The sequence below is a fragment of the Nicotiana tabacum genome, chromosome 8 (genome assembly GCF_000715075.1).
Source record: "Nicotiana tabacum cultivar K326 chromosome 8, ASM71507v2, whole genome shotgun sequence".
In the NCBI taxonomy this organism is placed as follows: domain Eukaryota; kingdom Viridiplantae; phylum Streptophyta; class Magnoliopsida; order Solanales; family Solanaceae; genus Nicotiana; species Nicotiana tabacum.
In genome coordinates this window covers 97,570,876-97,587,499 of record NC_134087.1, presented here as the reverse complement: position 1 = coordinate 97,587,499, position 16,624 = coordinate 97,570,876, and the positions used below count along the sequence as shown (strand labels likewise).

At 34.7% G+C, this 16,624-nt stretch overlaps 1 protein-coding gene across 1 annotated transcript; it reads right to left on the bottom strand.

Annotated features, from left to right (window-relative positions):
* Nucleotides 1-4,832: 4,832 nt before the first annotated feature.
* On the bottom strand, nucleotides 4,833-10,350 carry LOC107820937 (protein NRT1/ PTR FAMILY 2.7-like). The gene is made up of 4 exons (XM_016647302.2): nucleotides 10,137-10,350; nucleotides 9,821-10,038; nucleotides 6,111-6,655; nucleotides 4,833-5,758 (listed from the first exon to the last, which is right to left on the bottom strand). Exons 1-4 carry the CDS (start codon nucleotides 10,246-10,248, stop codon nucleotides 4,921-4,923), a joined length of 1,713 nt encoding a protein of 570 aa, XP_016502788.1. The 5' UTR covers nucleotides 10,249-10,350; the 3' UTR covers nucleotides 4,833-4,920.
* Between the last annotated feature and the right edge of the window lie 6,274 nt (nucleotides 10,351-16,624).

Sequence of the window (16,624 nt, the reverse complement as noted above, 5' to 3'; positions counted from 1 at the left end):
GGTAGTGAGTGGAGAAAGTGGGGAAAGTGGGTAGTGAGTGGAGAAAGTGGGAAAAATGGGGAGAGTGGAGAACATGAGTGGGGAAAATGGGGAAAGTGGGTAGTGAGTGGAGAAAGTGGGGAAAGTGGGTAGTGAGTAGAGAAAAGTAGGAATAAATTCAAACATGATAAAAAATAAGCTGCTCACAATAGTAACTATATGTCTCCTCTTAATATTTTATATTATCTCAAATATACTAGTATCTTTATAAAGCTATTTTTAATTATTTTTAGATTAAAAGATAAAAAAATCAAAAAGAAAGGAAAAACGGAAAGAAAATGACGTGAAAGGCAAAGTGAAAGGAAACAAATGAAGTTGGTAGTTGTCTCATTTTTCCATTCTCACTCATATTCAGGTGTGACCTTCCCCTATTTTATTCTTAAGATTCTTTTTCTTTCTTTTACCAAGTAAGTTTAAGATTCCTCTCACAATCTGCACACACACACAATTAGTCTAGCCTCACGTACATAAAAATCAAGAGAGAGAAAGTGGGGATATCATTGAGTGAAAGAGAGGATTTTTAGGAGAAAAGTTTGAGTGGGGACATCACTTTAAGAAGAGAAGAGAATTTTGGGGAAGAGAGAGAGGGAGTGGGACACAATAGGAAAAGTTGAACATTATTTTTAGGCAAAAGAATGGAGGAGGAACGGGGAGATATACAACTTTACCTCCAACAAAATTAAATATATACACCTTCTTCTCCATTGAAAAGGGGGGACGGTCTTGGAGATGAGAGGATTAGAGTTTGTTCTTAGCTTTTCTTTTTCGGTTTTCTTTTCGATTCCACAAAGAAGATATATATATATATAAAAATTCAGTTCTTTCATGTCCTCAATTTACTTAAAAATCTGAAAGTTCAAAACAAAAGAAGAAAAGAAAATTGTTCCGTTTTTTTTGTAATTTTGGTTTCAACATGGAGATCGATTGAGCCGAAATCGGATTTGCCGTTCGAGTTTTTGGTTGCTGGTTCGGTTCCTGTTTATCTGACGTTGTTTATTTCAAATACTCATTGCCGGATTCATTGTCTTCAATTCCAAACGAACTTAATTGAAGAGTTTCGCATTTTCAGGTTATCTCTTTTCTCATTCTATTTGCTCACTGCTTTTGTGGTGAATTAAGCATGGGAAGAGCCATTCAGGAAGGTTAACTTTGTATTTAGTTATTTAATTTAAACTGTTCATTTGGGGTTTTAAGATGAAGCATATTTGTTTGAGTATTTCTGGAATCGACGTGATACATTTTGGTTCGTTGATTTTCATGTATTGAATAGTATAGAACCCTAGGCTGGATCTTTAAGAGTTATAATATGCACTGTTATTTTCCTGTCTTTGACGTTAGGATATTTAATCTTTTCTTACTAAGGAAGAATTGAAGATCTGAAGGGATTTTGTTATTATATTAATGGATTAACTTAATTCTCTCTCAAAATGGGATGTTGAAAAGTAAAAATATTAAAGTAAGTTTTCAGTGTATATTTTAGTTTAATTGGATTTTTTCTTGTTCTTTCTACTGGGGTTTAGCTTATGGACAAATTCTTGCCTATCAAACTTTTCTTGTCTGTTTCTATGGAGCTCTAAGCATGATTGACTGTTCGACAACATTTGTAAGCTCAATTTGATTATGGGTTACTTAATGTGATGACCTTGGGAATTTTTTTTTAAAAAAGAAAAGAGCATTTAGTTGAACTAGAATTAGCTAATGAAGTTGAGTTAATTTGTTTAACAATTCACATGCCATATATTGTGTGTTTCTCGTACCCTTTTTAGCTCTTGAATTTGGTGCAAAACACCTTTATAAGCTTTTGTGGGTTGATTGCGCATTCCCATTATTTGTCTGATGCTCCTGTGTCTCATGATCTTTTAATTGCCCTCATGTGTTAATTAAGTCATTAGATAGGCATTGGTTTCGCATAGTTATGATTTGGCATATTGGGTTGGAATTTGACTTGTGAGATTGGGGTATGAGATATATAAACATGGTGCGGCATTTGGCTTTTATGCTAAGTTCTGGTTAGTGGCAAAATCTTTAGTTAGCTCTTCCTAATGGCTTTAATTCACATGTTTTTTATTTTACTAATATTCTAGTATCGTTCAGTTTTTAAAGTACTGGACTGTTCATCCGTTGTTTTGTTTCATTGATTGGCTTCTGGTTGAATTTAGAGTTATTTGAATGATTGTCGGGTTGTGGGAATGGGAAAGACCGAGGGCCATTAGCAATTAATTGGTTCTCATGTTTTAGTTCCGGCCCTGGTCAAGTGCAAGAAATAAGAAGTTAAAAGAAAGTGAGCATGAAATTAATTTTTATTTCTTTTAGTTTTATTTATTTTACTTTTATTACATTATTCGTTAGGAACATGTTTTAGGCCGACCATACTTGGGTAGGCAAGCCTTAGGATTTTGTTAGCTTTGAGATGAGAGGTCGTTCCCTTAGCTAAATTTATCCGGGGAATGCCCCGAAATATTTGTATATATTTTATTCCGGGGTATGCCCCGTAGTATCTTGTATTTAGAGACCGAAAGTAGAACTCGTAGTATTTTTATTTTTATTTTTATATTCATTTTCATCTATTTAGGTGGGAACGACCTCGAGCCTCCTGTGTGTTTATTTTCCTTTTTCTGTATTTTCTACCTCAATTCGAATATTTTAAGTGCCGACTAGATCAAGTATCCGTACTAGTTAGGGACTTGGGGAGTGCCTAGCACCTTCTCCCCGAGTCAAATGAACCCCCTTACCTGAATCTCTGGTATGGACTTGGTTTTAGAGTCTAAAATGTTTAAAAAAGGAAAAATTATTTTTTTTTAAAAACGGTGACTTGGCACACCGAAATCAAAGTAAGGTGGTGACTCCGAGTTATTTCCTTTTGAACACAATTTTGTCACTTTTTAATTAAAAACCATTTTGAGCTTTACAAATCTTTTTTGTTAAGAGGGTTAGGTTGGTTAAAAAAAAGGGGTGTGTCAAATACTAGAAGCAATATACCCTGCAATTGCAAAGAAATTTACTCTAAGCATATAGTTTAACCCGTAGTAGCTGGTAACGCTTTTTATTGACGATAGTGTAAAGGTTCTTATACTATCTGTGTATAGAAGTTGGACTTTTTGTGTGTGTGTGTGTATTTTTAATAAGATTTGGACGGCAAGAAGATGGAATCTAATGAAAAGGAATTAGTTTTACCAGAGCAGAGATAAGGGAAGAAATCCAAATGACAGAAAAACAACCAAGAAAGGAGTCAGCAATGATTCCTGCGAGAATGGGGAAAATGGTGATGCAGCCATTCGCCACATTATACACTTTAGCAGCGGGGATGCTCTTCATGTTGAATTCTTGTATCAGATAAACAATCAGGTTGCTAACCCATCCTCCTGCAGCTACTGTCAAGCAAGCCATTGTTCCTGCTTAATTTTGGGAATTAACACATTCAAAATTTGTTAAAATACAAAAATTAGTATCCGATCTTTGTTACACAGGACCAAAATGCATCTAACAACTAACAGTAAAGTGTCAAGAAAGACCAAAAAAAGAAACCGACCTATCATAAAGGGGAAGGTTATCCAGCCACCATTTTTGCGGCTGTCTGAAGAGGAGAGTCTTGCTCTTTCATCATCAGAACTGGCTGAATTATCCATTCAAATTAGTCAATTTAATAGCAGTGATATTTCTTCTTTTTGGATATGGAGTTTCAAGTTTTTATAAGTAAGCAACTTTATGCTAGACTGCTAGACCCCAGGTCACTGATTTTATAGGCCACCCTGTTCATTTAGTTGGCTCTTTTGTCTTTGTTACGTTCATATAAAGTAATTTCGATAACTTTTGTGTTTAAATTAGAAATCGTTACTCTACTATTTATTTTAAATGAAATTTAAGTATTTAAAATCGCACAAAAATTAGGTTTTTTATTTTTATTTTTTATGTTTAGAAAAGAATAAAGAAATATTATTTACAAGAATTTTCAGGGAATCAAGAATTTTTTCCAGGGAAGAAGAAAAAGAAAAGGATCAACCTTTATTAGTGTAACTGAATGGTATTTTTCTAAGCAAGATGAAAAGCCTGTCATCTCATTTGTTGATAGGTAATTTACCTGTTTCATATATAGTATATCAGACCAAAAGATACTCGTATTTCCAACTGGAAAAGCATGGTTTTTAACTATTTGATCGTTCCTCAAGTTTAAATTGCCTTCACCTGCTGGTCCTTTGGTTATTTAAACCAAATTAATCACTAGAAAATGACGCGCGACAGCTACAATGGTATTGTCATCTTCAAAAAAGAAAACAATCTGAAAAAGGCATCACAAACAGCTACCACTTAGAATCGACATTTTACCTTATTGATTTGTCTAGCGGTCTCCATTTGGTAATTTTTTTCTGCTCGTGTATTTAAGCTGACTTATTTCATGCTTAATAATGATAATTTTTTTAATTGAAAGAAATGATAGAAGAAACCGTGAAGTATAACACACATCTGCATTCCTAATGGAGCTTGATATTCACATTAAATCACTAAATGTATAACATGTGCTTTATATTACTTTGTCTCACTTACCCAAATCACATTTTCTCTTTTAAATAAAGGAATTCCAATACAAGCTTAGCATGAGAAACCACAAGCAAATTGAAGTTTTCAACCCGTGGAGATGGATAGTTTCATATTATGACACTTTCTCAAACCTCGACAAGTTAAACTAGGTACAACACCGTGGATAAAAAGCAACCCTTTATATATGCACATTATTTTAACCTTTCTGTTTTCTAATTACTCTGTTATGCTCCTCGCTTATATATTGATACCACAAATTAAACCGATACAAATGCAACAAGTGATTGTTTTATACTTTAAAGGGTCATGACAATTTTACATGAATCCAGGCCTACTTCATTTGTGCTAATTGCTATCTATTTTGTCAATAGAATCATTTACTTCCTGGTCAACATTTTTATACTTGTACAATGAAGCACATACTAGGTAATACACAGAATTCGCAGCCCCTAAAACACATACCACCCAGAAAACATTATCCAACCTACCATTATCAATATTCTCCGGCAACCATCCTGTCACGCTTTGAACCAAGTCCATCACCCCGTTCCCTAAATAAAATGCTGCGCCCACAAAAACCGCCACGACCGCCGTAGACGTGCTTTTCAGGGACGATGGAAATTCTTGGTAATAAAATCCCGCATATCCTGGAGAATGAAAAGCTAGCCCGATGCCTGTAATTGCTAGCTGTGGCGCCAACCAGAATACGGACATTGGAGCTACAACATTGTTTTGATGGTGAGATTTCACTATTTTTATCCTCTTTGACTCGACCAGGGCAGATAAGGCCATGCTAACGACCGTTAGCAAATGGCCTATCCCAACCCGTCGAAGTGGTGTTAGAGAGCTACGAATGCATCTATTCAACAAAGGGAATAGGACTCGGTCCGTGAAGGTAATGGTTATGCATGTGGAGATCAATGTAAAGACAACAACAGAACCAGCTGGGATTTTGAAATGGGATCCGAAACTTCGGTCCATTTTTAGAGCTTGAAGGATTGCTAAACTGGCTTGTATGACTAGTGGGGTGTACAGAAACAAACCAGTAGTCCATAGTGGGAAAAGCTTTATCAATATTTTGAGATCTTCCACTTGTTGCACTGTACATAGTTTCCAAGGCTCAGCAATGAGGCCGTCCTGTTTCTTATCTCCTTCCGTGACCAAAGCCGCCCGGTTCAGGAACCTATTAAAACATAAAATTAGCAAATTCAATCCGCTTCTCGTTTGAAAATCATTTCACTTGAATCTTAAGGGCCAGGACAATAAATTTTGATTATGTACTTGACTACCACTTAGTAGCGGAACCAGGATTTCTTAAAATCGGATTCAAAAATATGCCGACTGAGATTCAAACCTACAACTTAAAATCCTACAAACCTATCTTTATGTCAGGGGTTCAACTGAACCTATTCCTACATTATAATGTTCTAATTAACGATAGGGATCAAATTGAACCCCTATAAGATCATGCTCCGATCCACCCGTGCTACTACTCGATATACTTTGAACCATATGTTTGGGAAGAGTGTTCTTACCTGAAGAATTTGGAAGGTTTTGGGAAGTCGGTTCTTGTAGCACTGCCCTGCGATTTCGTGCCATGGTAATAATCTTCACCTCCTAAAGAGAACGATTTCTTCCTAATGGCAGCGACGACGACCTGAGCCAAACTGACGAAGGGGCTTTCATGTTGTGTCTCAATATGGCGATACAAACGTTGGCCAGACAAGAAAATAGTCAAGCCAAGAATGTTGAATGCGACACAAATGGCGAACCCCAATACCCAACTAACATTGTCCTCAATGTATAAAAGGACTGTGCTGCCAATGACATTGGATGTGTAGAGTGCGAAAGTATACCAGTTGAAGAAAATTGCTTGATGCTTTGGCTTCTGGAATTGGTTTGCTCCCATTGATCCAATAGTGAAACGTGTACCCCCATTCCCCAAATATGCTAGCGCTAGAGCTGCATATAAGAATGTAAGTTGGGACGTTGATGCATTTCTGCACTCGCCCCAACCATAACCGCATCTTTGAGGTCTCAATGTATCAATTGCTGCTGTGAATGTGAGAAGCAGTGCTCCCTACCAGCCAAAAAATAAAAAAATTAAGTATACTTAAACACAGCTTAACAAGAATATTTATAGATCAGGTATAACTACGGCCTATAATAAGTGAACATTTTGTGACAAAGTAAACATTTAAATTACCTTTAAAATAAAACAAATAACCTGCGATGACAAGCTGAATCCCAATCATTAAAAACTGTCAGGAAGCATGTTCTGTAGTTCAATGAAATGAATGCAAGAAGAAACTGGACAGAAAGTAATACACTTGTCGTTTCCCCTTTAAATTGTGAAATTTTCGGGTAAATTTCACAAATGATGACTCTTTTTCATCATATCACTTTGTTTCTCACACAAAAATCATAAAAAATTCATTAACTCACACAAAAATCATAGTAACCAGAAAACACAATTTTCTAATAGTATTTTCTTATTCCAGGTTCTTTTATTTTTTAATTTCAATCTAATAAATAATAACCCAATTAAAATAGAAAAAAAATATATTTTTAATATAATAGCCGATAAAATATATATTCTTATATATTATGTGTATATAAATATTCTATATCTTTTTGGCTAGTGAATGCAATTAGTTTCGGCTGACCGATCAATTTTATATTTTCCCTTTAAAATAGGAATGATCCAACCCAACCTGACACAATACCATTTGCATAAATTAAAATAATACTAAAAGTGAATTCTTTCCTCAGAAAATACTTAGTTTGAAATGCATGAGACTGACAAAAAAAAGAAAGAAATAAAAGGTATAATTAGAGAGAACTTAAAACAAAAATGAATATCTTGAAAAGAAAAATAAAAGATAGAAGTATCGTATTTTGAAAGATTTACTTTTAGTATTATTTTAATTTATATATATGGCTATTGGGTCGGGTGGGTCAGGTCGGGTTGAGTCATTCCTATTTTAATTGAATTATTATTTTAGACTGAAAACAAAAACTAAAAAATTATGGAATAAGAAAATACTACTGAAAAGTTATATTTTCAGTTATTATGATTTTTGTGTGAGTTAATAGAAGTTTTATGATTTTTGTATGAGAAAACATAGTTAAGTCATTTCGTTTGTATTTTATTCAACGGGACTGAAAACACAACAATGATTTGTTTTATGGACAATTATATTATTTCCGGTCCAAATGAGGTTAGTTATATGACCATTTATGTAATTTTCTCGAATGCGCATCACGGAATGGTCGAAATATCCATTAAATCCACTCATTAAAAACTGCCAGGCAGCATGTTATACACGGTTCCATGAAATTAATAAAACAATTGTCGTTTTTCCTTTGAATTGTAAAATTTTCTCGAATGGTCATCACCGAATGTCCGAAATATTAATAGGTTCGCATATAAAGAAACAAATACTCCACCATTGAATCACGAGAACTCAAGGCCCTGCATTGAACAAGGGAAACAATCCACTGAAATGGGTGGTCGTTACTCGTCATGCTTCAAAGCATCTCTGAGCTAATATTTAATAAAGAGTTCAACTTCTGTATACCGATATAAATAAAAATTTATGCTATCAAATCGTCTAAATTAAAACAGAAGTATATCATTTTGGGGTAAGTTCCATTTTCGAGTTCCAACTCCTAATGCATAGTGTCATACTTCTGGTAATTATTTGTCATACTAATTAAGGGTAGGGTTGAATGGTTGAATGGGACTGGAAAAATCATTTTTCTGTTGAATTTTGTGTCAGTTTCGTTCTGACAAATGCTCACCTCCCATATCTATCCATCAATTATGGATATTGCGATAGCTAAAATGGTGATGTAGGCCCAATATATAAGCCGATGGATAATCTGTTGGACGGCATTTACTATATATATATATATATATATAAGTGGCAAGTCTTGTACTTATACAGCAATTGCCTAAAAAACAGCAAAAGATGAAAAATGAATCACAGAAATATTATTGAGGTGGCCACGCTCAGGGAAACTGTGGGTATTTGCGTGTCTCTTTTTACAACTGCCACTTGGAATCTCAGATAATTGCTCACTACTACTACTACACTTTTTCTTTAGATAAGTGCATCTGAAATAATTTTTAATTAGATAAAGTATTGCTCAGCTCATCTTATCAAGTTTTTAATTAACGTGTCTTTTGGAGGCATTTTTAAAGATAAATATTTAGAATTTTTTAATAAAATTTCCACTAATGGATATCTAACAAATCTTAAATTCTTTACGGTGAAAATTTTTACGGCATTACTACGTACAAAGACCTCAACGAAGTCCAAAAGATTTGTTTTAAGCAAAGCTTTAGTGGCCAAACAAATACTAAAACTACTCGCGTTAATAAAGATGGTTATATAACCGAAACCAAGACAAGCAGATAAGTAAGACAACTTCTATCAACGACAAATATCACAACAACAATATAACGATAAGATACTGCTGTTCTTTTTATCGTGAATCGACATCTTTTCAATCTGTGAAAAGAAAAAGGAGATAAAGGAATCAAAGCTACCAGCCGAGAGATAAGAAGCAATGTTGAAACTATTTTGGTGTACCAACATGAAAGAAAACATAGAGTACCACTAAAATAACCAATTTACACATACAATTATTTAGCCAACCTCCCACGAAACGATCATTAATTAAATGATGAGTTAATTCCATGAGGCCTTACGCGGCGCGAATCCGGATATAGTCGAGTTCCAATGCGGATATCGGACACCAGGTGGGAAACCAAAAAGAATGAGTTAATTTCACATATGGTTACCGAGTTTATATTGTTACGATGAAAAAAAATATCAATTATTCGTTCCGTTTTAACATATGTGACCAAATTTGAATAAGCATGGAGCTTGAGAAAAGTAAATATTTCATTTTTTAAAATCTTGAGATCCTAAAAGTGTAATAATGATCGTATGCTTGTAAGACTTTTAAAGCTTGTCCTCTAGACATTTCCTAACTTGTGTGTTGGTATAAAGAACTTCTCATCGGTAAATTAGGAAAGTTTAAGCTAAGTCGTTTCAAATTTAAAAAGTTACTATATAGTATTATAATTTGATAAATATAATTTAATAATTGTGTGACTAAAATTTAGTCATCTAACGAAATCCAAAACCATGACAAAAAGACATATATACCTTTACATGAAATTGACAAAAAGAAAAAGGAGAAAGAAAGGGGAAAGGGAATAAAAGTTTCTTACCAGCAGAGAGATGAAAGAAGAAATCCAGATGACGGAGAAACAGCCAAGAAAAGAATCGGCAACTACGGCACCCAAAATAGGGAAAATAGTGCTGCACCCATTCGCCATATTGTACACTTTTGCAGCACTTACGCTATTCATGTTGAATTCTTGTATTAGATACACAATCAAATTGTTATTCCATCCTGCTGCAGCTAGTGATAGCCCTGCCATGCTCCCTATTAATAATTTCAACAATAAAAGTTCAATACTCCATTATATATGGTCAATGGGAAAAAGGACTAATACATAGCTTTAGAAGAAGAAGAAAAAGGACCTATGATGAAGGGGAAGGATATCCAACCGCCATTGTTATTGCTGCGAGCTGCAGGAGAAGACTGCACCTTTGTTGCAGCTTCATCTACACACTGGACAGCTGGTTTCTCCATTGCTGCATTAACTCAACTGTTTATCCTGATCTCTTTTAGTTTCTCTAGGACTGATATACTTTTTTGTTTTTATTCTTTTCGGTTGGTTTGTTGGCTCAACTTATGATGTCAACTTATAGGGAGTATTTTGTTTGCAAGTACAAAGGGTGTTTTGGTAAAAATATAAATTGCATAGACTATCTTATTACATATTTTTTTGGCTCTTTCAGTCCAAAAAAAACACCTCTTTATATTTAGTAACAATTCAACTTTAAAATGTCATTTACCCTTATAACTTATTTGGATGATTGTTACCTATTGTATTGTATCGTATTGTTACTCTAAATACAATATTTATTTTGATTGTTACTTAAATTTTATTATATCGTATCGTTAAATCTGTCGTTACGTAATGGCAAAAAGTATCACTTTATGCAACGACCGATTTGGTGTAGTCGCATCGTTATCTTATTTTTTCTCTCATCTTGTCCGTCCTTATTATTAAATAATCATATTTTATCTTTTACCCTACCTTTTTATATAATAATTCTACCTTGTACCTTACTTTTTCTTTATAATATTGCAAGTTTATACTTCATATTATTGGTGCATGATATCATGAAACGATGACAAACAATACAATCTATCCAAATATTGTGTACATCAAAACAATACAATACAATACAATACAATATAATACTATACGATACATAGAACCATCCAAATAAGCTGTTAATGATTTTTTATAGCCACACAAATATTTATAGCTCATTGTAGACTAGAGGTGTCAAAAGCCTTTCTTAAACGTTTGTGTCTAGTCAAATACTGCAACATTAATTGGGATGAAGAGAGTATTTACTTATGCGTGATAAATACTTATTCATGTGAAAAAGTTTGACTTAATACGGAGTTTTAGAAAGAAATATAATTTTTTGAAACTTATGATCTAAAACAAATTATAAATATTTATGTGGCTAAAAAGGTTTCTCATTAAGGATAAATAATTTTTTTTAGTTGAATTGTTTCCGAATTTTCTAAATTATCATACTCTCTAAAGTTGACTAAAAAAGAGATGTTTGTCACGTCCTTAGTTGTTAACTAAGTACATGTGCGGCACTTGACAACTCGCTTACGATCTTGCTCAACTTGCTCACGTTCTTTCTATGCCAAGTCAGCCTTACTACACTCAAGAACGCTAAGAGAATGGAAGAAAGAACACAAGAGAATTGTTAAAGGAAGCTTTGTATTGGAGAGGACTTGAATTGTTTGCTTGGTGAATTACAAATGAATGGCCCCCTTTATATACTAGTCTCCTAGGGGCTAGTGTGTAAATATTAATTATTACACAAGTCCCTGATATTTACAAGATAAGGGCTTTTTCTAGAATTCTCTACAAGCCTAGAAGATTCCAAGGACTTTCCTAGCAAATCCATAAGGATCTAGGTTCTTCCTAAGGAAATGTCCATACTTCTCTAGAATCTTCTCACAAATGCTAGCCTTCTTCTTATGTAAGCTTCCACATGGCATTAATATATTCCAAATGGCGCCTATATGGCATGATGATGTGGCGGGTCATCACACTCTCCCCCACATAATATTGCAACGACTGCGGCACAATGCTGCTGCATAAACTCTCGGATATTATCTTTGAATTGCCATAAGTCTTCATATCGTTCCCACGTGGCCTCTTCTGGTGATTGCCCTTTCCAATGGACGAGGAACATAGCGGTGGCTTTTTGCCCTTGTTTTCGCCTGGCCTGGTAATCTATGATAGCCTCATTCCCCCGATCATGCGAGGCAGTGATAGTCATTGGCGCTCGACTTGATTGGCCCCTACTCAGATCATCCTTATCTTCATGATATGGCTTAAACATGCTGACATGAGAAATATTGTCACGACCCAAATCGATGGACCGCGACGGGCACCCGGTACCTTACTCAACTGAGTACCAACATAACGTATCTTTCTTGTTACATCATCATATACACGTGACATATGGTCCTAATAGGCCAACATGATTATTTATAAACTCAAAACATAGGCCGACAAGGTCGTACAATCTTTTACATACACGACATATGTCTACAAGCCTCTAAGGGTACATAAATGTCATAAAGGTCGGGACAGAATTCTGCCATACCAAACAATACACGTCTAAATCATACTAACCAACAAGCAACTCCGAAGCAATTGGAGTGCACCAATATCTTCCGCTGAGCTGATAGCCTAGTTGGAGGGCTCTTGACCTGCCTATCGAGACCTGCGAGCATGAAATGCAACGGTCCCAGGCAAAAGGGACGTCAATACAAAAAATATACCGAGTATGTAAGGCACATGAATAAGTACATAATAGACATGGAAGAAATATAGAGTAAATGACTCAACCTGTAAGTTTGGATAACTCTGTAAGTCATAAAATAATTATAGTGTCATGCATATGCGTATGAATGTCATGTCGTGCATAGGTACATGTGTTCATAACATCATCAAGCCTTTGAGGGCATCCCATTATATCATCTCGGCCACTGTGGGCAAAATCATCAACGTATACCAGCTGATCAGGTGGTGGTGTGTATATAACGCCATAACCTTTATACATATATATATATATATATATATATATATATATATATATATATATATATATATATATATATATATATATATATATATATATATATATATATATATACCATCTAGTCATGGGTCAATGTGAATGAATGCAATGCATGATAAGTACGTCAATAAAATCTTTCGGAGTGTCATGAGACCATTTTGCCTCTGATCAATATCATGAAGTAAACTTTATCAACTTACATATTTTCTGAGACCCATGAACGGACGATAAAATAATAAAACATATGGAAAATCAAGAACATAGGCATCTCTAATACTTCTATGAATAAAGTTATTTATGGAATTTGTGTATTTGCTCATTTCGTTCGTGTCATATAGATCATGCCAAAAAGAGCGAAGGGATAGCCTCAACATACTTGAACCGATTCTCTTTTGCGAAAATATGTAACGACGAATTGAAGTAGAGAAAATTCCGTATGATATTCTTGAGAAAGATTGTACCGGACTTTCTTTAAATTAGCATTTCAAAGAATTTCATGTTTGGACTGGTATCATTGCAGAGAGTTTCACCTTTTGGACATTGTAATGCTCCAGGGAGTTTTAAACAACATTTGTATAAGAAGAAGGCACAAATCACTTTTATTTGAGTTCTTACGTTTCATTTATGAACTTCAAAATATTGGACCATCATTTGCCTTTTTCTCCTTTACTCTACAGGGGTCATATTTATGCTGTTTGAGTCTTCAGAATCCTCGTCACTTCAGCTCAATCAATCTTTCAAATCCATTATCACCAGATCAATTAGTAATCTTTACTATGTATCTAACTTATTGACAAAGAAATGCAATTTGCTACATTGCTTAAGAATTTCATTAAGTTCATATGATATTTGTTAAAATGTGGCAAATTCCTAAAGAATGGACAAAAGAACCTAAAGTGACTCATATGGTATATGAATTCTTAAAGTGACACCTTGCATATAAAATTAAGAGTCATTCCTAAATGTCTCTTGGGCTGCCACGTTACTTTGGGGAATTTTATTAATTTTATCCAATTATTAGTTAATTGGGTAATGTCCTGTTACCAGGTAATTAACCAATTACCTGCATAATTTAAAAATTGTCTCAAATTACTTAAAATTTTGTTCATTTTTAATATATTTTATACATCGTGCTACTATGGTCATATGGTACCTTGCATGGTACTAGTTCATAATTATCGGGTATTATCGCTCGATCCGTATTTTATCCCAAATGCCAAACTTGGACGAAAATTTGTTTCCTTTGACTTGCTTCCCCTCTCATCTTCACGAATTTACTTTTTACTTGTTTGAAATAGCATAATTCTTATAAACTCCGAATAATCTTTTCCTTGGACTGATGTCAATTACTTTATGACAAATTCAACGTACAATACTATAGGGTGCAACATCGTCGTAATGTAGTACTGCGAGACGTGACATCTCACTTCCGGGCTCTCATTAATTTATTTTTGGCGTGTTTTCATGTACGAAAATATGGGGTGTAACATCATTCCCCCCTTTGGAACATTCGTCCTCGAATGTTGACTGATGCGTTTAATGTTCTCATATCCAGTAGCTCTTGCGAATACTTTTGTAGTCCTCTTGCCATCTAGGTAATTGTTCTGTGAATAAGTCCAAAGGCCAGGGCATTCCCCCCTTTAGGCCCTTTTCCCATTTCATGACTTGTGATCGAATTCCTTCTAATTTTTAGCCAATCCTGAAGTTCTTCGCTTGGTATTTTGTCGAACTTACGAATATTTCTATATCTTATTTTATAGACCTGGTTATCCATTCGTATGACTTTACTGCATCTACATAGATCATACTATACCATAACTCTTACCTCGATCTCTCGTTACTAAGGTCTGCTACCAAATCCCAAGTTACTTTCATTGCTTATCCCATACGTATAAATCTATGTCCTCTAATGCTTCCACATTACTGTTTATCTTAAGAATGACGGCCTAATCTCCTCTCATACTTTATAACTTTTATCCATCCATTGTTGATTCACCTCAATTTTGATCCATAATTCACCCTGATAACTTAACCTTTTATGTAATATTGCTGCTAGGATTCACATTTTATCGGAGAACATCTGAAATGATTAGATTGATCCACCCGGGGCGATACCCTGCTTTCATAACCGTATCTCACGGCATCCCAATATGATTCACCTTGCGTGGGTATTTTAATCTTGCCCAATTGATGAAATCCCTTTCTTTTATTCGTCAGATCATTACTCAATCGAAGGCCCAAACATCATTTTTTGTCTATAGTAATTACACCCTTATTCTATTAACAGGGCATCATTCCATCTCTTCTGAATGTTATTAGTCTTAGACTCCTTTGAGTTTATTCAGGCTATACTGAACTTTCTATAACTTAGAGAAACCATTAGCTTTCTTGTTTTCATGGGTTCTAATCCCGAGGACTTATCCGTTCTCATCACCATCTCACTCACCCTTTCTCGTTCTTGCTCCTGTCATAAAATTTGTTTCTTTACTATACTTTAGCTTGGGACCTATACATATCTATTTATACTATTCGCGGCCTTCCTTCAACTTGCTTGATCCATAAATTTCCTTATGTTGTTCTGAAACATTAAGCAAGACATCACATCGTCTCTAACTATTCTTTACTCTCATAATCAGGCTTTTTCGATACCTAAACCATAGGCTAGAAGATATGCTACTGACGTTGCTGCTATCATTCTTGGATATTGAATCCCCGCGCTTCTAGCCTTCTAAGTATGGAATATTCTTAACCTTCTGCTTTTGAGTATCTCGTTCATTGTTCACTTTTACCTTACTTTCCTTAAAGCCTCACATCACATCTTCTATCTCTTTCATGACCTTCCCTCCACATAGATATAATTCACATCCACGTCTTGAACTTTTATTATAATACATGTACCTTTTTACATAATCTCGTGAGAGCTTCATACTAACTTCTTATGAGGTTGGGATACCTCTAGTTGGATTTATCGTAGAGCTGTTATAGAATATGGCTACTGCATTATCTCTCTTGTACCTTTGATAGTAAGAGTAATTCTGCAATGTTCTCAATCAAGATTTCTATAATTTTCAGGGTCGAATAATGAGATTCTTGATTTACTTCGTTAATGTATCTCTTTAGTTTCCTCCTCCTTCTGATCAGCCTTTATGTAGGCTTAAGCTACCTACCGGTATACAGTTCATGGTATTAGTTATTACGTTTACCCTTTCATGAGGAATATCCATGATATAGTCCTTTGTCTATGACCTAGGCTCAATTCATTCTTTTAACTTATACCGGAATTTTCTATGGCTATATATGCTGCATGTATAAAACTCCAAACTCTTAAGTGCATTCATAACGTAAGTAACTCTGGATCATGAATCAAATAATTCTTTTTGTTCCATCTCAGCCTTCTTCAAACGTAAGCAATTACTTTTCTTATTCGTTTTTCCCCTTCTTGTGTGCATACACAGCTTATCTTGGTGACCACGCATATTGGAATTTCATAGAACTCATATGGTCTTGAATATCACTTCTGATTTTACTTCCCATTCCTTAGCCACAATAGATGTCATTTTCTTTTGGAGTGCATGCAATGTTGTTGTGAGACTGTTGTCATAAGACCATTTCCTTCTTAGGTTACCCAGCTTAGGTTGAAGCCTTCTTTCTTATTTCCTCAGTTAGTCTCTCTTTCTAGTACTTAGGGAGAACCCTTGACCCTCGTAAAGCCGTGAGCTTATTATAGACCTTTTGATGTCCTTCTTTGCCTAAAATTATCCATAGTTACTCACCTTCGT